At 46.4% G+C, this 21,752-nt stretch overlaps 1 protein-coding gene across 1 annotated transcript; it reads left to right on the plus strand.

Annotated features, from left to right (window-relative positions):
- The first annotated feature begins 280 nt into the window (after positions 1-280).
- ERCC4 (ERCC excision repair 4, endonuclease catalytic subunit) lies at positions 281-21,465 on the plus strand. Its single transcript, XM_053365918.1, has 11 exons — positions 281-544; positions 4,018-4,198; positions 6,678-6,873; positions 8,087-8,294; positions 12,056-12,236; positions 13,334-13,468; positions 14,888-14,998; positions 16,027-16,597; positions 17,064-17,156; positions 19,134-19,246; positions 20,208-21,465. The coding sequence occupies exons 1-11, from the start codon at positions 344-346 to the stop codon at positions 20,939-20,941; spliced, it is 2,724 nt and encodes a 907-aa protein (XP_053221893.1). The 5' UTR covers positions 281-343; the 3' UTR covers positions 20,942-21,465.
- Positions 21,466-21,752: the final 287 nt, after the last annotated feature.

Below are 21,752 nucleotides of genomic sequence, written 5' to 3' on the forward strand. Positions count from 1 at the left end.
CCCTTATCTATAGAGAACTAAAAATGTAGAGCCGCGCACTTCCGGTCTAAACCTTGAATAACTTCCCCACTCTTCCTTCCCGACGTCAAACAACACGTTGGAAGGCAACGCTTTCACAGCAAGGCCGCGGGTGGGTGGGGAGGGGGGAGGCGCGCGCCAATACCCGCGAACAACGGAGGCTTTCCGTTTCCATGGGGAGTTTAAGGAGTCTGCGTGCGCGTGTCACTCTTCAAGTTTTTATCTCTACGGTTTTATCTCTGAGGCTTCATTCCCGTAGTAGTACGTTCGCTTCCCGGTTTGCGCATGTGCAGTGGGAGCCGCGGCTCTTTGACAGCGACTTGTCATGGCGGTTTCTTCGGCGGCTGTTCCGGCTGCGGTGCCGCTGGAGCACGAGAACCAGATCTTCCTGGACCTCTTCCACGACGACGGGCTGGTGGTGTGCGCCCGCGGGCTGGGCATCGACCGCCTCCTCCTGCGCTTCCTCCGCCTTTACTGCGAGCCGGCCAGGCTGGTGCTGGTGCTGAACACCAGCCCGGCAGAGGAGGTAGGCAGAGGCGCCTCGGGGCCCGGCAGGAGCTTCCCTCAGTCTCTGCTATTCAGAGGGGCTGCTCCGCTTCTCAGGGCAGGGGTCCTCACAAGGAGACGTACAAAAAACACCCCCCCACCCCAAAAGACACGCCAAGGCATGCAAACAAACAATGGGAAATGGAGAATTGCGCCCCTCCCAAATGAGCTGCAAAAGCACCGGGAAGGTGCAGAAGATAATGAAAAAGAGGGTCGAAAGAAAGACTTCTTGAAAGTTCCTTTAAAAGGCACTATATGCGGGGTTTCCCAACCATGCTGTTTTCAGACTACATTTCCCATAATCCCCAACCACATCAGATGTCAAAGAAATGAACAACTACCTGACGTTTAGAAGACATCTGAAGGCAGCCCTGTTTGGGGAAGTTTTTAATGACTGGCGTTTTAATGTATTTTTAATATTTGGTTGGAAGCTGCCCAGAGTGGCTGGGATATAAATAATCAAATTATTATTATTATTATTATTATTATTACCGATCTTGCCAGCTACAGGTGATGGGAGTTGTAGCCCCAAAACAGCTGGAGACCCAAGGTTGGGAGACACTGCACTAGTGTAAGAGATGTGTGAACTTCATGGAGGATGATATGGGGCCAGCACCGAAAAGGGCCTGTCTAGTACAACTGCCCAGGGAGGGAGTTATTGGTTTGTGAGTGGTTTGTTTGTTCTTATTTTTATTATGTACTTTGTGTTTTTTGCTTTGTGTTATTATGTTGTGGACTGGGGAAAGTTGCCTGTGACTCAGACTGTAACTAAGTTTGAATACATGCATGTCATGAGTCCTGTGGAGCCATCTTGGTAGTCGTGTCAAGATAAGGAGTGAAAGGAGCTTGAAGGACTAGAGGCCGGTGTTTGGAGAGGAACACAGGGGGTTGGGATGGGCTTCATTCAGGCCTCCTGAGACATCAGAGTTGCCCGTGGGGATGCAGCAGTTGAGGAGACTAATCCTGGGGAGGGACCTAGTGCTCTGTCATTCAGCCCAAACCAGTCTGGCCTCTCGCCCTGCCAGAGCCTTCTCTTCCTTTAAATCCTGCTAGCAAGCCTCTACCTCCAGAGGAGGTGCCAGGTGCCAAATCTAGTTTTGCACAGGTGCTGTCTCCTCCTCTTGTCACCTAGATCACAGAGATGCCAGTGCCTGCATCAGCTCAGGCCCAATCCACCAGAAGCAGTTCCCATTTACCTGCCCACTCAAAAGATGCCACACACTCTGCACTAAGCCATGCCTGCTCCACTCCTTTATCACAGGAGTCTGGGGACCAATGTTTTAGCTTGCTTTGCCATGCCTTGCACCTGCTGTGCCTTTGGCCCTTGCTTAGTACCATAGTGATTTGAGCATTAAAGTTTCTAAAGGGAAAGGGACCCCTGACCATTAGGTCCAGTCGTGACCGACTCTGGGGTTGTGGCGCTCATCTCGCTTTATTGGCCGAGGGAGCCAGCATACAGCTTCCGGGTCATGTGCCCAGCATGACTAAGCCACTTCTGGCGAACCAGAGCTGCACATGGAAACGCCGTTTACCTTCCCGCTGGAGCGGTACCTATTTATTTACTTGCACTTTGATGTGCTTTCGAACTGCTAGGTTGGCAGGAGCATGGACTGAGCAACGGGAGCTCACCCCGCCGCAGGGATTCGAACTGCCGACCTTCTGATTGGCAAGTTCTAGGCTCTGTGGTTTAACCCACAGCACCACCTGTGTCCCTCATTAAAGTTTCTACTAGAAACCAAAATCAGAATGAAAGTAGATCAGTTCGTAGAACGTGAGGCTCTTAACCTCAGGGTCATGGGTTCAAGCCCCATGTTAGGCAAAGGTTTCCTGCATTGCAGGGGGCTGGACTAGATGATCCTTGTGGTTCTTTCCAACTATTTTATGATTCTATGAATTTATTCATCCTCCGTGAGCCAAGGCAGTGCAAGTGAAACAGCTTGATTTTTCTCTGCTTATACCTGCCTCCACTGCTCATCCCACCCCTCAGTCCTCCACCCTGTGTTTAATTTTAGATTCTAATATCCTTTGAGCAGGGACATGTTCTCTTAAACCAAGTGTGAGGAACCTCTGGGTCTCCAGATGTTGCTGAATTACAACTCCCTTCAGCCCTCAAGAACATGGTCAGTGGCCAGGGGTGATGGACATTTTAGTTCAGCAACATCTGACAAAGGTTCATTAAGCTCTCTAAAACACCAGGCATGCTGACTGTGCTATATGCATGAGAAATAATAATTGTTTATTTTAAGCATTTCCTTCCCACTTTTCAGCTGACAAGGTCCCCAGTGGCAGGTTATGTAAGAGCAATATGAATAATGGGTTTTTAAAATAGCATTTCTTAAACAAAATTAATGTGGTCTATTTAAAGAGGTGATGGTGGTGGTATTTTGCCTTGCTAACTAGATGCTGCTTCCCTTATTTACAGGGCTGTTTGTTCTATAAGGCAGTGAAAATGTAAATAAAGCACAGGTGTCAGAAACTGAACAAATAAGAAACAGTGGCAGATAAAACCAAAACTTGTATGAAGTGACAGAAGAACCTCAGAAAACCAAAAGTGTATTGAAACCAAGCAGTATTCAATCAATATCTGATTCAGATGACTCTACAGATGTTGATGAGCTACATCAGCTCCAGCATGGCCAGTGACCACAGATCATGGGAATTGCAGTGCAGCAACATCTGGAGGGGGAAAGGATTCCCCACACTTGATGGATGTAAATGCAGATGCCCAGAGGGGGGCACCACTGAAAAGGCCCCGCTGCAGGTCTGTGCCAATCTGACCTGACATTAGGTTGGGAGGACCATGAGCAAAGAGCCCCAGGTGGTATCTTGCTCATATAATACTATGAAACAATGAAATTAACTTTTTATACAATGTCATGCATTATTCCTATTTCTAACAGTGTTAATTAAAGTTTAAATGCCAGGATCAGACTAAAAGTGCAGAAAAGCAAAACATAATAAAAATAAAGTAAAGTAACAGCAACTTTTTAAAAAGTCAGTTTTTAAAAGCAGCATGTCAAGTCTTGAAGCGTCATCAGAATTATGATTTCATGGAGTGTTGGACTCCAGGCAAACTTTAGGTGCTCATCTGACTGCTATGCCTATCCTATTGCTGTGGCTCACTAGCTCTTACACACTAAGAAAGCAATTGAGTTGACATTTGTATTTTCATCATGATTCAAAGCATGTTTACTCAGAAGTAAATATTAGTGATTCAGCTATCAGGCAGTGCCTCATCTGCCCTAATGGATCAGCCTGCACTGCTGGTTGAAACTCAGAGCAGGAGTGTTCTGCCGTAACGTTTTGTTGGCAGGTCCCATTGATTACTGAATATTTAATATTGTATTTAATCATAGCTTTTGCACTGCTTCTTACTCTATATCCGCACAAAGTATCTCTCTCCCTCCTTACTCCGCATTGGATTTGTTGTGAATAATCTTATTTTGGTTTTAGGAGTTTTTTATCGACCAGCTGAGGACCGATAACGTAGCTCATCTTCCTCGACGCGTCACAAATGAAATTGCAAGCAGCAACCGCTATGAAGTTTACACCCAAGGGGGTGTCATTTTTGCCACCAGCCGGATTCTGGTGGTGGATTTTCTGACCGACCGAATCCCTTCAGATCTTATCACCGGTAAGATATTACCACGAGAGAAAACCGATTCGAACCCTCTTCCCTGCCCACCGCTCAGAATGTTAACATAATCTAAGTCTAGGCTGAGAAACATGGCTTCCTCATGCTAACTCATGCACAATTCTGCAGATATAAAGTTTATTGCTTCTCATTGTTGAAATGGCACCTTGCTCTTCTACAATAGAGAGTCTTGTGACACCTCAAAGACTGGGCTGATATCCACACCATACAATTAAAGCATTCATAGACAGTCATGGGAACTGTAGTTCATTAAGGGTGCTGAGAATTTACCGTCCCCAGGATTCATCAGGGGGGAAGCTTTGACTGTTAAAGGGGAATAAGACTGCTTTAAATAGATGCGGTGTCATAAAAACCTTCTCCCACTAGAGGTCAGTGTGACATAAAGCCTTGATTAGATCCTATGCCACAGATTTGTGACCAAGCCATGCAAGCGTCTCTGGAGTTTATCCTGCCTAGGGTTCAGTTTCCATATGCTGAGAACCAGTGTAGTGTAAGGGATAGAGAGTGGGAAAGATGTGAAGAAGCTGGGATTCCAAGTTTAGCCTTGAAGCTCACTCAGGCACCTTGAACCAGTCTGTCTCCTTCAGTCTGACTACCTACAACAGGGATACAGAACTTCAGGCATGAAGGCTGAATGTGGCCCTCCAAGCCACTCTGCCTGGCCCTTGAGTCTCTCCTCAGAGGGTCACACCTCTCTCTGTCCCTCCCTGTCTGGTTTCCTCCTGGAGTGCTTCTGCCTGGCTGGAATTTGTCCTTCTGATAATGCCTTACTACTTTGGCTGGAAAGGGGTGTGTGAATGTGTGCAGAAACTAGCCTAGTGATACAAAGGTAAAATTCACATGTACTGTATTGCTCTGCCTTCTTTTGCCACTGGCCTTGCCCTCCACTGAATGTGGGAATGTGACCATCTCAGGCTATAAAAGCTTCCTCATCTGCAGGATGGGTGTCAGGTAGAGAACCAACTATGCTACTTGGAGCTTTGGGGAGGAAAGGTGGCATAAACATTCAGGGTTGTTGCCAATTTGCTTTTACTTAAGAGTAGATCCATGGAAATTAAGAGACTTGAGTTAACCATGTCTACTTATTCCAGTGGGTCCACTCTGAGTAGGCTTACCATTGGAGAAAACTTACAGTATTAATAAACTGTACCTATTTTTAAAATCTGCTGTGGCTCAGGGCGCAGAAAAGGACGTCAATAGCTGTATTCAGCTCTATAAGTTAGTATGACGCTCTTACCCTATTTAAAAATAAAATAAAAAATCTTTTCCCTATAGAGTAGGGATAGGAAAACATTTTCATTCTGTGAGTTACAGTGGTACCTCGGGTTACATACGCTTCAGGTTACATACGCTTAAGGTTACAGACTCTGCTAACCCAGAAATAGTACCTCGGGTTAAGGACTTTGCTTCAGGATGAGAACAGAAATTGTGCTCTGGCGGCGCGGCGGCAGCAGCAGGAGGCCCTATTAGCTAAAGTGGTGCTTCAGGTTAAGAACGGACCTCCGGAACCAATTAAGTACTTAACCTGAGGTACCACTGTACTTTTCTTTCTGAAGGCCATGTGCCAGAGTTGGGCGGGGACAGAGGCAAAAGTGGGTGCAGCCAGAAAAGTAAATTTTACCTTTGTACCATAGGCAAGCTTCTACACACACACACACACACAGCCCTATCAGTTATCAGAGTTCAAGGACACGTTCCAGCTAGGTAAAAGCATTCAGGATGTTAAGGAGGGCCAAGAAAGGTTGGGGCCTAAGAGGAATTCCCAGAGCCTGGTAGAGAAGCATTTCTCGCATGGGCCTAAGGTTCCCCACTGCCTTATATAGGGAAATGACCAAGTGTTTAAAGGTGGATCTCCAAAAGGAAATGCAGTGCAAATCATACTCTTTAGATATGATTCCAATCCACTGTCTTCACATGTCCTAGCACGTTGCAGAGGTTTTTATTGTCGCCTTGTTCGCTTGTTGTCCTTTTGTTACCAAAATGCCATTATTTCTTACAAATAGTTTAAAGCAACAGGGTAGCAGGCTCCCACTTTACCTGTATGGTTGGTTTTATTTCCAGTGTTCAGGCTGCAAATGCCATTGCATCGTTGCTGTGTTCCGAGAATGCTCCTATAAATAAATTAAGGTTGGGGGTTCTTGCCATCTTTCTTGTTTGGTTCGGTTTTTTTGAGTAGAAACTACCTTTTCCTACTTACCGGTAATTAACACATTTTAAATTGTTGCAGCATTTTCACTGGTGCGGCATTGAAGGCGGGAAAGATCTGAGCCCCGCTGAATTCCATCAATGGGAAAAAAGCTGAAGGAAAGTTAGATGGTGTCATGCTCTTTTTAATTGGTTGAACCTTTGAAACTCATGGCCTACTCTGCAAAATATCATGTCCTGTGCTTTATTGTTGTTTTCTTTGCTTTTCTCCTGTATGTATGACCCGAGTTTATTCGTCTTGTTGTTCTGCCAGGTATTTTGGTGTACAAAGCCCACAGAATCATTGAGTCTTGCCAGGAAGCTTTTATCTTGCGACTCTATCGCCAGAAGAACAAGCAGGGTTTCATTAAGGCCTTTACAGACAATGCCGTGGCCTTCAGTACTGGCTTCTGTCACGTGGAAAGAGTGATGAGAAATCTCTTTGTGAGGAAGCTTTACCTCTGGCCAAGGTGAGGCCCTTCTTCCTTGGTAACTGGGCAGATGAATTGATCACAGCCAGGGCAATTAATGTTGATCAGCAGCAATTATGCAAAAACAGAACCTCCAGGATCAGTATATCTTTGGTTTCCTGCTGCTGGGGACCAAGAAAAATTATGGGTGCTCCTAGACCTGCAAGGTGAGCAGTAAATAGGGCGGGCACAAGACTTTGTGCCGCCCGAGATGAAGTGGACCAGTTGCTGCCAATCCATGCGCTGACCACTCCTGCTACCTTATCCTTCTGCTTTAGCCTTCTGCAGCCGCATCAGTGGTGGCAGAGTAGGTGTTCCCAAGGCTCTCTACGACTATCTAACCCTTGTCTTGTTCTGAGGGGCATCATTCATTTATTTGACTTTTTAGTTGCTACAAAAAAAGTCTCTAAGCGGCTTCCAAAATGGGGGGAAAGCCAAAATAGAAGAATAGATAAAACATGGCATTTACTGTATTTTTCGCTCTATAAGACGCACCAGACCACAAGACGCACCTAGTTTTTGGATGAGGAAAACAAGAAAAAAAATATTCTGAATCTCAGAAGCCAGAACAGCAAGAGGGATTGTTGCGCAGTGAAAGCAGCAATCCCTCTTGCTGTTCTGGCTTCTGGAATAGCTGCGCAGCCTGCATTCGCTCCATAAGACACACACACATTTCCCCTTACTTTTTAGGAGGGGAAAAGTGAGTCTTATAGAGCAAAAAATACAGTAATTAAAACTGTCCCAATAACCCAGGGTTCAGCAGCCTAAGGCCCATGGGCCAGAAGTGGCCCGTGGAGGTTGTATGACCGGCTCATGAGCCGCTCCCGAACCGAGCCGCCCGCTCGCGTGCTAAACCGCCACAGTGCAGCACGGGGACTCACTTCTGTGGTGCCAGAAATCGCGTCTGTGCAGATGCCGAAAATCGCGGGCAGGCGCTCTCACGCATGCACGCGATCCGGCCCACGGAGGGATCTCTGTGGGACTGATCTGGCCCAGGCAAGATAAACCTTGCTGACCCCTGCAATAACCCAGAAACAAGCCCAGCAAAAAACCAAAAAGGCCCCATCAGGAGCACCATAGGAGTGAAGCATTGTGGGCAGGGAGCTCACATCTATTTTTGCCATTTCTTGTCCAGGTGGGGGAAGAGGCTTGGGATTTGCGTGGGTCTCTTGACATCCTTCTCCCTAACACCAGCCCGCCTTTCTCTTCCCAGGTTCCACGTAGCAGTGCACTCCTTCCTAGAGCGGCACAAGCCCGAAGTGGTTGAAATGCATGTCAGCATGACCCCGGCCATGCGAGTCATCCAGAGTTCCATTCTGGACATCCTGAACGCGTGTTTGAAAGAACTAAAGCAGTGCAACCCGGCTCTGGAAGCAGAGGATCTGTCGCTGGAAGATGCTATCGGGAAAGCTTTTGACAAGGTAGCTCTTTCAACTGTCATTGTTTTTATTCTTGGACTTTTCTTATTGGCCTCTAGCGTTCTTTTTTTATATGGGCACAGGCAATGCAGTCAGCGGCATTGGGATCCTTGGCTGCTACACCATCCTTGAAGGGCTGTGAATGTTCCCTGTGATGATGAGCACAGCTTTAAGAAGGGACTGGACAACCTGCAGCCTCCCAGATGTTGTTGGACTCCAACTCTCCTTATTCCCAGCCAATGGGGCCAAGGGTCAGGAATAACTGAGAGTATGCAGGATCAGGGCAGCGGCCCATCTAGTCCAGCATCCTGTTCTCATAGTGGCCAACCAGATGCCTGTGAGAAAACCCTCAAGCAGGATTTTAGCACAACAGCACTCTCCCTTCCTGTGGTTTCAGCAACTGGTGAAGAAGCATTGCTGCCTCCAATGGTTCTAGCCTAGCCACCCTGGCTAGAAGCCATCAATAATAATATAATAATAATAATTTATTATTTATACCCCGCCCATCTGGCTGAGTTTCCCCAGCCACTCTGGGCTGCTCCCAATCAAGTGTTAAAAACAGTACAGCGTTAAATATTAAAAACTTCCCTGAACAGGGCTGCCTTCAGATGTCTTTTAAAGATAGGATAGCTGCTTATTTCCTTCACATCTGAAGGGAGGGTGTTCCACAGGGCGGGTGCCACTACCAAAGAAGGCCCTCTGTCTGGTTCCCTGTAACCTCACTTCTTGCAATGAGGGAGCCGCCAGAAGGCCCTCGGTGCTGGATCTCAGTGTCCGGGCTGAACGAAGAGGGTGGAGATGCTCCTTCAGGTATACAGGGTATCAATAGCCCTCTCTTCCATGAATATGTCTAATCTTCTTTTAAAGCCATTCAAGTTGGTGCCCTTCACAGCCTCCTGTGGGCGCCAGTTCCATAGTTTAACTCTGTGTTGCATGAAGAAATGCATTATTTTATCTGTCCTGAATCTCCTTTGTTTTATCTGCCTGATGATGGGAGTTGTTGTCCAAAAACATCTGGAGGGCCGCAGGTTTCCCCTTTCCTGGTTTATGCCGCTGTTAACATTTGTTAACCATCACTCTCCGTGCTTTTCTGCATTTCCTTTCCTTTGACCATCACAGTTTACAATTCCCTCCTACCCCACGTAATATGTATACACAGCTGTAACGTCTTCCATTGAAAGCAGCAGAGCATAGCTAGACAGCATCCCGATTCCATTGCACTTCCCACTTGGCTCACTCTTCTGAATCTGCTCAGTGATCATGGGCATCACTCAGTCAGGGCAGCAGTATTCAGCTTTGTAAAGAGATGGGGGATTATGTCTCATTGGACTCCTACAATGTCCGGCGTGGATTCCATTTACCTGTATCCCAGGTGTCTGTTTGCTCAGCTGGCTGCAGAATCATAGAGTTGGAACGGACTGTGGAAGTTGGCTTGTCAAACCTTTTGCTCAGGGCAGGGTCTGCGGTGCAGGAAACTGCAACCACAGCGCCCCCAACAGATGAACATCCACTCATAACTCCAGTGAAGGAGTCAAACAGCTATGGTTTACCTAACTTGAGGGAACTGCTGGAATTAATGCCTGGCTGCTTTCTGCCATGAGCCACTGAATTTCAGGTGGCTGCCTTCTTGGTGAAGAACCTTTTGGACTGACTCCTCCCAGCTAGGCAGGAAGGGCTTCCTTGTCCAACTGCCCCTGGCTCAAACAAGACATGTGTGTACCCTGTCTTATCCTTGATGCCTGGCTTGTTCTTCACTCCTGTTTCCTCATTTGTCCTTCTGGTCCTATCTTACGCATAGGTTCCAACCACTGGCCTTTCTCCTGGCTCCTGGCTCGACTCAGTCTGCTTGCCCCCAGCCCAGCCCTGACATCTGTACATGCTTGGGGTAGTCTCGTCTGGATTATGAGCTCACATCTCTCCCCAGAGCTCAGCTCTGGCAATTTTAAGTGCATTCCGGAGCAGGATCCCGGCTCAGATGAAGGGCTTGGCTAGTTCACAAGGAGAGCAGAATAGTGAAATATTTCTCTTGCCTGTGGGCCAGCTTACAAAAGCACTGCACATTGCTTGGCAATTGCAGATTCATTAATGGCAGGTTCCCTTGTCTTCATTAACTTGGTGATCTTCTTTCCAGATTGCAGAGCTGTGTTTTTTTGCAATGAAGCGATGCGATCCTTTCTTTGGCAAAGTCTCTTGCATGTCACAGGCTCAGGCAGGCCAGAGCTCTCCAATTGACTGTCCTCCCTTCTCAACAGCTGCACTTTGTTTAGGGGAGGAAAGTCTGCTATCTTTTTTTTTAATGGAGGGATTTAGACATCTGTTAATAGTTTAACTGTGTTTTTACATAAAAGAGTGTTTTATTAGCTCTCCAAGACTCTGGCTGGCTCATTGTAAGCTTGTTAACAATGAAATAAACGTTCTTTTGTTTGGGCATTGTGTGCCAGGATCATAACATGGTTGGAATTGTTCTTTGTAAAAATCCATATATCTGTGCTGAACAGCCTTGATCTACTGACCCTGAAAGTGGAGGGGGAGATTTCTAGTGGAACCAGCTGTGACTTTAAGTGGGCAAGCTGGTGAGCCTCTCAAGACATGTTTGTTTAGCGTTCATCCTGATTTGCTTGCACAAAAGCTTACGCAGAGGTTAGACCATGTCCGGTCTTCACTGAGCAGCCATTCTGATTTGTTTGTAGAACAGCTATACAACGAGCATTCATCCTGATTTACTTGTGTGGTGTTAGTACATCTTCCCATTTAACTGTGCGTTCATCCCACACTTTTCAGTGCATTTCCCCGTGACTTTCCTAACTGCAAAAGTCTGTTGTTTTATTTTAAAGTGGATTTGTTGCACTAAGGTGATAGAGCACTTTAATCAGCATGCACACTTATTTCTGTGGAAAGCACTATTGCGTATGCTCATGTATTGGCAGACAATAAGTTGATGGGAACCTCTCTGTATTTATAATAATGCACATAGAACTATTCCATTGTTGGGGGTGGGTTTCGTTTGTTTTGCTATTTTTGTGAAACCTGTTATATTAAAAACTATTATTATTATTAACACACATAGAATTCTATATACAGTGGTACCTCAGGTTACGTACTTAATTCATTCCAGAGGTCCGTTCTTAACCTGAAACTGTTCTTAACCTGAAGCACCACTTTAGCTAATGGGGGTCTTCCGCTGCTGCCGCACCGCCGCCGCGCAATTTCTGTTCTCATCCTGAAGCAAAGTTCTTAACCCGAGGCACTATTTCTGGGTTAGCGGAGTCTGTAACCTGAAGCATATGTAACCTGAAGCGTATGTAACTCGAGGTACCACTGTAGAGGCAATAGAGTTCAGGCAACTCCCAATTTATGCAGCGGTTACGTTCCAAGGCACCACACTGTTTAAGTGAAATTGTGTATATTTGAAACACCTTTGGGAAAGCCTGCAAACACCCTGCCCCACTCCCTTTTGTGACATTTTTGGGTTCGGCACAATGCACGGTCGCACACATATCAGATAAACCTAAAATGGTGGCTGCCTGCCATGGGCTCCATGTATGAGAGTGAGAGGGTGGGTGCTGAGGGTCAGAAGCCAGGAATTATTGCCAGATTGTTCAGTTGTGTTCATGAGGACTAGAAACTTGTCTTTTTTTATTTTAAAAAGACACAGTCCAGGATTCGGGTTCTAAACCTGTTAAAAGTTTTGGAAGGCCTCTGAAGTTCAAGTTCAGATCATGACAGTATTGTGCCAGCAATTCTTTCTAATTTTTTATTTCTAGACAATTCGTCACTATCTGGATCCTCTTTGGCACCAGCTGGGATCAAAAACCAAAACTTTGGTCCAAGATTTGAAGATTCTCCGTACTTTGCTACAGTACCTGACTCAGTATGACTGCGTCACTTTCCTTAACCTCTTGGAGTCCTTAAGAGCCTCAGAAAAAGCCTTTGGTCAGAATTCAGGTATGAGCAGTTTCTCTCCCCCCCCCCTTTTATACAAAGGAATCAGTTGGGATATTAAAAAAAAAAGAGTGAAGTTTTAATTAAAAAAAAACACACATGTGCATGAACGTTCCCAAATGTTTTCAGCCAGCCATAAGGCTGTAGGATTTACTGACAGTGAATATATTCAGCCTCCCACTGAACTTCTGTTCCTTGGAAAAGATCTGCAGAATGTTCATACAGAAAACCTGAGTTGTTGTTTCTTCTTTGGTCGATAATTACATAAGAAGGACTTAGCTGCAGAAGGAGGAAGAACCTCAGGACGTGGAGACTGGGCTTTGAGCAGCTGGAGACATTTGTCAGAAGTGTGGGATCTTTGTGCCCCCTGTGTGGGCCAGTTTTACATGATCCTGGGGCCAGTCCTACTATTAGGCAGAGTGAAGGTTTCACACACACACACACACACACACACACACACTTTTTAGGCTGCTGATTTCGAAAAGAGTTCAGATCTCCACTCAGCCATGAAGCCTGCCAAGGGACTCTTTGTCTCTCAGCCTAACCTACCTCACAGGGTTGTTATGAGGATAAAATGGTGAGGGGAGGAATAATGAGAAGCTTGAGCAACTTGGATGAAAGGCATGATGATGATGAGAATAATATAGTGCCTGGAGCTGGCCATATCATCAGCAGTGCCAAGTGAGAAAGCTTCCTGGACTGAGAGAGGAAGTGGGGCTGTGTATGTTCCATGTTTGGTCACACCGGGTAGATTAAATCTGGGCCATCAGGGCAAAATTACATAGACTCACCCCAGTATAACAAGACTGTGCTCTTTGCTCCACTTTAAAGTATTCAGGGCCATATTAAATTACTTGTTACCACATTTGCATCAGGGCAGTGTGCTGGGCTGTTTACCTGCCCCCCCCCAAAAAAACCCTTGTGAAGTAGGCTAGCTAGGTTGAGAGATGGAAATAAAAGCATGCTTCTTTCTTCAAAGTTGTTGTTTTTATCCCTGCAAAACTAATTTGAAGTGATGGGGAAAGAAGGGGGCTAAAGAAATTAGTGGGCATTTTGTAATTGCAGCCACGGATATATATTTGTCTCCCTCCATCTGCTAGGTTGGCTTTTTCTCGATTCTAGTACGTCAATGTTTCTAAATGCTCGGGGCAGAGTGTATCGCCTCCCAGATGACAAAGCAAATAAAAAAAGAAAAACTGCCGAAAAAGCAGATATCGGAGGAGGAGAAGGAAAAGGTACAGCAAAACCTTTTAATTTATTAAATAGTAATGGGTGCTTTTATTATGATGATGGCATCAGTGTACTTTGCAGGGTACAAGAGGGCATGTCCCTGCCTTGATAACGTTGTAATAATACTGTAAGCTTATTTCATGTTTCAGTATAAATGGCACAGTGATCAGAGAAGGGAGAATAGGAGTCTGATGTTGAACTCCGTGTTGACAATTAAAGGTAAAGGGACCCCTGACCATTAGGTCCAGTCGTGGCTGACTCTGGGGTTGCGGCGCTCATCTCACTTTATTGGCCGAGGGAGCCTCCGGATCACGTGGCCAGCATGAATAAGCCGCTTCTGGCGAACCAGAGCAGCGCACGGAAACGCTGTTTACCTTCCCACTGGAGCAGTACCTATTTATCTACTTGCACTTTGACGTGCTTTTGCACTGCTAGGTTGGCAGGAGCAGGGACCGAGCAACGGGAGCTCACCCAGTTGCGGGGATTTGAACCGCCGACCTTCTGATCGGCAAGTCCTAGGCTCTGTGGTTTAACGCACAGCACCACCCGCGTCCTGTGTTGACAATTAGCAAACTCTAAATACACACATACACGCATTTACTTTATCCATGGCAACAACAGAGAGGATTTTATTAAGGCTGAATTTGGACATCACATGAACCCATAGTTAAAGAAGCAAAACAGGAGTTTAAACTTTAGAGGATGTATAAGTTAGCAAACCATGGTTTGTGATGGAGTGGCAAGCCAGGGGAGCCTTTGCAAGGCACGGTCATTTCCAAGGATTGTTTGGTGCCAAGCCATGTGTTTTCAATGCACTTGGTCCTGGGTTTGATCCCCCGGTGTCTCCAGTTAAAAGGATCTCTGGTAAAGGGCTGTGAAAGGCCCCTGCCTGATATATTGGATGGAGCAATGGTCTGACTCAGTACACAATAGCTTGGTGGGTCTTCACCGACCAGTCGCAGTTGCAGCCGTCACAAGAGGCTGGTGTACTGATTCAGAATTTATGAATCTGAGGCTACGTACACACATTCAAAGCATATAACACCTGCAGAGAATCCTGGGAACTGTAGTTTGTTAGAGCTGCTGGGATTTTTATCTCTCTGGGGGGTAAACTGCAGTTCCCAGAATTCTTTGCAGGGGGTGGGGATGTGCTTTAAATGTAAGGTGTATATGCAGCCTGAGTGTAAGAGGCCAGAAAGCCAACAAGCAGCTCTAAATCATACAGAGCAGGATCCAGAACCAAGTTAGGTCCCATTCAGTTAATTCATGCTTAGCTTGTGCTTTCAGCCTGGACGTTTGTTTGTTCAACGGGACACAATCTATCTATAAGTGCCAGGCGGATTCCCCAGCATTCGTAAAGCGTCCGAGAAAGGTGTAATGAGAAATTCTTAATTCCCCACTCATCCACTGACCTTGTGTTCCAGACCAGAAAAGGGAGTTGATCCTGGAAAGCAACCCAAAGTGGGAGGCTCTTGGAGAAGTCCTGAAGGAGATTGAAACGGAGAATGCAAACAGTGAAGCTCTGGGTGGGCCAGGTGAGCTGGGAGGGGCAGGGCAGCGGGATGGGGGTGGGCAGAGGCAGTTATTGTTGCTGCTCTTGCTAGAGCTATTATTATTATTCACCAGCAATAATAATATAATACTGTACTTGTTACTATCATACTTGCAAAGCAGTTTTTCTTCTTCCCTAAGACTGTTCCCAACAAGAACCTTTATCTCAGTGACTTCTGGAACCTGCAGGATGTTTTGTGTATTATTTAGTTGAACAATGTCAACGTTGATACTGCTTAATATCCATCGGTGTGTATCCAACTAACATTTCCTTAGACTAGACCCCCCCCCAAAATGAATAGGCCTAAGCTAGCCATATCCATCCATTTCAACCAGAGGTCACTTGGGTGCTGCTAATGCAGTGGTTTGACTTCACTCCCAGAGGCGCATTCGATTTTGTCTCGAGACAGATGGATGCCAACTCTCAGTAGGCACTAATGGTTCTATTCAGCGTTGGTCCTAAAGTGGTCCAAGAGACCTGGAGCAAAGGCATTTGTAATCTTAGAACTGAGGAGTCCTCAAAGGTCACCTGGTCCAACCCTCTGCCAGTGCAGGAAATCTGCTGCCACAGCATCGCTGAGAAGGTGGCCTTCCAGCCTCGGCTTAGAAACCTCTAGTGAAAGAGAACTTGCCATCTTCTGAGGACGTGTGTCCCATTGTTAAAGAGTGCTACCTTCAGGAAGTTCTTCCTAAGGTTTAGCCAAAAAACCTTTTATAGCAACAGAGTTTTGGGGGTTGTATAACATAGCAGGGGGAGGTTTTACAATAGGCTGGGAAAGAAGGGGAGGGTATCAGTTCTCTGTTTCCCTCTCCTGAAGCTTCTCCTGCTTCCGAGCCCCAAACAGAACACTACAGGGTGCCAGAGTCCTGGACAGGTGGTGAGGACGCACTGCACCATTTTATTGTGGGTCCCAACCTTTCCTTCCCCACCCCTTGCATTTTTTGGGGGGGATAGGAATGGGTGATCGGCTTTACACACCATCCCATCACGGCAACCGTTTCTCAATTGCAGGGCGAGTGCTTATCTGTGCAAGCGACGACCGCACTTGTGCTCAGCTCAAGGAGTACATCACGGTTGGGGCAGAAGCTTTCTTAACAAGGCTGTATAACAAAACCTTTGGGAAGGACAAGGAAGCCAGCGAAGCCTTCCTGAAGGACAGAAGGGCAGCCAAGGGCCGGGGCAACGGTGCCAGTGAACCACGGGCCAAGAAAGCCAGAACGGATTCCTCCAAACCGAAGAAGGCGAAGAAGCCAGAGCTGACCTTGACCCAAATGCTGAACAAAGAGGAGCAGGAAAACCTGGGAGAGGAAGAAGGCTGTGAGGAATTAAGCAGCAGCCAAGAGAGCATTGGAGAAGCCAAGCCCGAAGACCTTCACCTGAACCTCTCCTCGGATGCCTATTATGGGATATTAAAGGAGCCACTCACTGTGATCCACCCGCTGAACGGCTGTGGGGACCCTTACGCTCTCACTCGCGTCTTGCATGAAGTGGCCCCGAGATACGTCGTGCTGTACGATGCGGAGCTGACGTTTGTTCGCCAGCTGGAAATTTTTAAGGCAAGCAGGCCTGGGAGGCCTCTGAGGTACGTTGAGCCTCAGTGAGGAAAAGGTTGCAGCTCAGGGACAGAGCATCATCTCTGCATTCAGAATGTCCTGTGAACAGCCTGCGGCTGTTTGAAAACCTCTCTGAAAACCTGGAGAGCTGCTGCCAATCAGAGTAGGCAACACTCAGCCAGGTAGACTAGTCGTCTTGACACAGTATGTAGGTCAGCTTCCTATGTCCCTGTGAGGGAGAACCTCCCAAAAGGGATTGCTTAGAATTGCGCACTACTAGACATGACTGCTAGGGTTCTGCCTCTATGGTCATTGGCCGTATGTCTCCGAATAGCAGTAGCTGGGAATAGAGGTAGTGAGCCGTCGCTCTCAAATCCCACTTCCAAGCTTCCCATCAGCATCTTGTTAGCCACTGTGAGAACAAGATGCTGGAATCGATAGACTTTGGGCCACTGTCTTCTGGATTTGGAGAGGTCTTTGTGTCTTGCCTTGCAGGGTTTATTTCCTTATCTATGGAGGTTCGACGGAAGAGCAACGCTATCTTACTGCCCTACGGAAAGAAAAGGAAGCTTTCGAAAAACTCATTCGGTAAGGTGCATCTTGCATGCTGCCCTTGGAAAATGCTGGCCTTTCAGAGGAGGGGCCAGGCACCCCTGCCAAGGTGCTGGGGTCCCACTACCTGCCCAGAGATGCCAGCCCGGCAGTGTCAAACAATATGTATTTTGCTTCCGCAGGATAAATCTCCCCCCTTTTAAAGCTGGCAGAATTGTAAAGCTAATTCTGGCGGAAGCCGGTTCTCTGCCAGATCTTCCCCTTCTGCTGGCATATTTCTAGCTGCTCGAAAGGCAGAGACTGCACATTGGTTATCCTATTGTTGCTATGCAGCTCTGAGCTCTGGCTTGTTTCATCTTCCCCCACCCACTCCAAGTGTTACCAAGGTAGCAAACTTATGTAAGCAGCTGAATACCGTGAAAGATCGTTATAGACTTATATAATAAAAATGTCAGATTTGCAAAGGGGGAAAAGAAATGTTCCCTCGTATCCAGAGCAAACAACAGAGCCTTGTGACACCTTGAAGATTAACAGGTTGGCTGCTGCAGGAGTTCATGTGGACTAGTGCCCACTTCATTGTCCTTGGGAAGGGACTGTGCATCCGGCGGCAGAACACATCTTTTGCGGGCAGAAGGTCCTAGGTTCAGCTTGTGGCATCTCTAGCTAAACGAATCAGGTAGAAAGTAATGGGGAGAAACTCTTCTTTGCCTGAGACCTCAGAGACTTCTCTACCAACCAGAGCAAACTGACAAATAAGTCACAAAATATGTAGTAAATTGGACAAAAAGCAGTCTGATACAGTCACAGTATTAAGGACCAGCAGCATATTTGGCTGTCCCTCAAGTTTCCCAGTCATGGTTTTTAGGGGGCAGCGGGGAAGAGAGTTGACCTCAGGAGGAAAAAAATAGTGTTTTTTCCTGTTTTCTCTCTCTCCAGGCCATCACATCCCTAGCTGAGCCCCCTCAAAGCTATTAAAGATTCTTTCCCTGAATATTCAGTTCTCATTTTAAAAATAAACATTTTACTTGTAAAGATATGAAGCAAAGTCTTTCAGGCAGAATTTTAACAGACTGATTTGCAAGAAGCAGACCTGTTCCCCTGTTCCAGTTTTCTGGCTAAATGAAACTTAAAATCAGATAACTACAAAATAATTAAAAAATGGCAAAGCATACCCCTGAAACAACCTCCTCAAATGTTATGAATATTGTTCTATGTTATTTATTTAAAGAGCAATCCTAACCCTTGGTCGGTGCTGCTGCTGGGGGATAGGATGTAGCAGAGGTTCCCTCTGCCAGGCTCTCCTGGGTTCAGCCATTGGGGCATGTGCTTCTGCCAGTAGCATAAGACCCCAAAACAGAATATTCTGGAGCTGGACCAAGGCCAGTGATGGAGCCACTGGACTTAAAACTGCCATGTTTCCTGTTGAGGGCTGTGCCAGCCTGAGAACTGGCAGAGCAGAAAAGGAAAATAAGCTGCACGCACGCACACAGCCACTTCCCTCCTGTTTGGCAGGAACTAACAGGGCTGCAGATCTGGTGGAGAATCTGCTGCTCTGTCTTCTCTGCACTGTATAGGATTGCTCCTTTAGTCTTGTTGTTATTGCTGTTACTAATTTATATTATATCCTGCCCTTCCTTCCCGCACCGCCTGGTGTAACGTCAGAAACAGGAACAAGTGTTTATTATGTTTTCTGGCGATCCGGAACCAGGGCTCCAATGTCTTGCTGTGGTTGGTGGAAGCACAGTTAAACTATGGAAAAGGATCCCTCAATATACAGCGGTGGTCGCCAACTTAGATAGCTTAGTGGCTGCTAGTCAGGATGCCTGTAGACTATCTCCATGCCTCTGAACATCAAGGGATGTCCTGTTTGTGGAAATTCCCTAAACTGATTGGAGGGAGAGGTACTGCTGTAGCTTTTGCTCCAACTCAGCAGCAGGGAGGTTTTAGAATTCTAACACATCCATGCTGAAGAAAATACCTCAAACATTTCTGTACATAATTCTTGTTTTTCAGTGAGAAGGCCAGCATGGTGATCCCTGAAGAAAGGGAAGGAAGACATGAAACAAACTTGGATCTAGTAAGAGATGCAACCCCAGCGACTGCTTCCACTGATACGCGCAAAGCAGGTAAGTTCTTGATATCTATGGGACTATTTTAAAACACACCTTTCAGGTCTTTTGAGCTGAATTTGCATGGACATCTTCAGTGTAATGATCTTTTATTGTGGTCAGACAGTGGGCTGCCAGATCATTTAGGGTCAAACTCAAATGGCCTCTGAATTTCACAGCTCTGAATGGTGAAAGGAGACCATTTTGATTATTTGTGGGGGAGTAGGATTTACTATTGGGGGGGCCTTACCCCAACAGTAGCAGCCTCCTTCAGTTTCTAAAAAACATCATTTTGCTGCTATCACAAACCATGGCAAAGCTTTCCTCTGAACAGACCAGCTGCTGTTTTCTTTACTTCATAATGCTCCAGACATATTATTTCATTTTTGGGAGGTGGAGGATGGTGACCCCACACCCTATGCCCTGGAATGATGCTGTGTCTGAGGCATTCTTGGGGGGAAATAACAAAGGATGGGCTGGCAAGAGGGAGCCTCTACTCCTATTATTATTACATTGTATTTCTTAGCCGCCTTTCATCAAAAGGTACCAAGGGAGGGGGGCTGTTATAGCATATAGAAAGCCAACATTGTATATTAATATTTTAGACTGCCTTGTTAAACCGCTTAGAGGTTGTTAAACCGTTTAGAGACAGAACTGCAGCTAGAAAGCTAGGATCCAGTGGGTCTCGCTTGTCAGCAGAAAGACCAGTACAGTGGTACCACGGGTTAAGTACTTAATTCATTCTGCAGGTTTGTTCTTAACCTGAAACTGTTCTTAACCTGAAGCACCACTTTAGCTAATGGGGCCTCCTGCTGCCGCTGCGCGATTTCTGTTCTCATCCTGATGCAAAGTTCTGAACCCGAGGTAATATTTCTGGGTTAGCAGATTCTGTAACCTGAAGCATACGTAACCTGAAGTGTATGTAATCCGAGGTACCACTGTATGTCCTCTCTTTCCTGATCCCTTTTTTTTTGTTCAGGTGGCCAGGAAGAGAGGGGCTGTCCGCAAAGCATTGTCGTGGACATGCGTGAATTTCGTAGCGAGCTTCCGTCTTTGATCCACCGTCGTGGCATTGACATTGAGCCCGTGACCTTGGAAGTTGGTGACTACATCCTCACCCCCGACATCTGTGTGGAGCGCAAGAGCATCAGCGATCTCATTGGCTCCCTGAACAGCGGGAGACTTTATACGCAGTGTGTCTCCATGTCTCGCTATTACAAGCGCCCCGTCCTTCTCATAGAGTTTGACCCCAGCAAATCCTTCTCCCTCACTCCCCGGGGATCCCTCCATCAAGAAATCTCGAGCAACGACATTATATCCAAACTCACCCTCCTCACTCTCCATTTCTCCCGGCTTCGATTCCTGTGGTGCCCCTCTCCGTACGTGACGGCTGAATTGTTTGAGGAATTGAAAAGGAAGCGTCCCCAGCCTGATGCAGCTACAGCCATGGCTGTCACAGCAGATTCAGAAAGCCTCCCCGAATCGGACAGATACAACCCGGGTCCCCAAGACTTCTTGCTCAAAATGCCCGGTGTGAATGCCAAAAACTGCCAGGCCATAATGAATCATGTTAAGAGCGTTGCAGAACTCGTAACCCTTTCTCAGGACAAGTTGGCCGAACTTCTGGGCAATGCTGGCAATGCCAAGCAGCTTTATGAATTCATTCATTTGCCCTTTACAGAGGCCGTTTCTCAAGGGAAAAACAAGAGGTGATAAATTGGAGTGCCTTGGCTAATTGCTGTCATGTCTTAGAGCTGAACTGCCCAGTCAGAAAAGCTATCTGCTGTGATCCTCTGGGAACTAGACCACTTCAGAATACAGGTAAAGATGTTAACATGTTGGGATGCTGTCCTATAGCCAAAGCAGCCCGCCCATGGAAAGCTAGCACATTGAGAAGGATAGCTTTCTCCTTGACACACTAGGTTTCCACACCCAGGGATTTCATTTCAGTGAAGTGAAACACTTCACACCTGTGATCTCCCCTTGCCATATCCATTTTCTGAATGGGATGATCAGTTCCAAATGGTACAATGCCTTGGGAAGTTTTATGGGGCTCTTATCAGCCTAGAAGCTTTTAAATGAAGTGTCTTAAAATTATAATTATTGAATAATAATAGGTAAAAAAAATGCTAGCAATCAATTTTGTATGATGGTGAAATTCTGGGTTGGGGGACCACGGGACACACTGTATCACTCTTTATAAATGAATATTTTGGAATTAAAATGCGTGTGTCTGAGTTGATCGTCTTTTGCAGGCATAAACGTGTGGGGTACATTCCAAGCTTACTGGTATTAGGTTTCATTTCCAGAAACTACTCCTCTTTTCAAGGAACTGATTAGGAGGGGGCTGACTTCTTTGACTTTGTTTGCTTATTTACAAGAATTCCTGTTCCATCTGTTTCATGAGTCACTCTGTTTCTAGTGTTCAGGCTGTAGGTGCCGTGGTTTATGTAGCCAAAACTGCATCACCCATGCACAAGAGGATAGGATCAGCAGGCTTGGCAAGAGCCTCAAGGCTTGCAGA

Source organism: Podarcis raffonei, chromosome 14 (assembly GCF_027172205.1).
Source record: "Podarcis raffonei isolate rPodRaf1 chromosome 14, rPodRaf1.pri, whole genome shotgun sequence".
Lineage (NCBI taxonomy): Eukaryota > Metazoa > Chordata > Lepidosauria > Squamata > Lacertidae > Podarcis > Podarcis raffonei.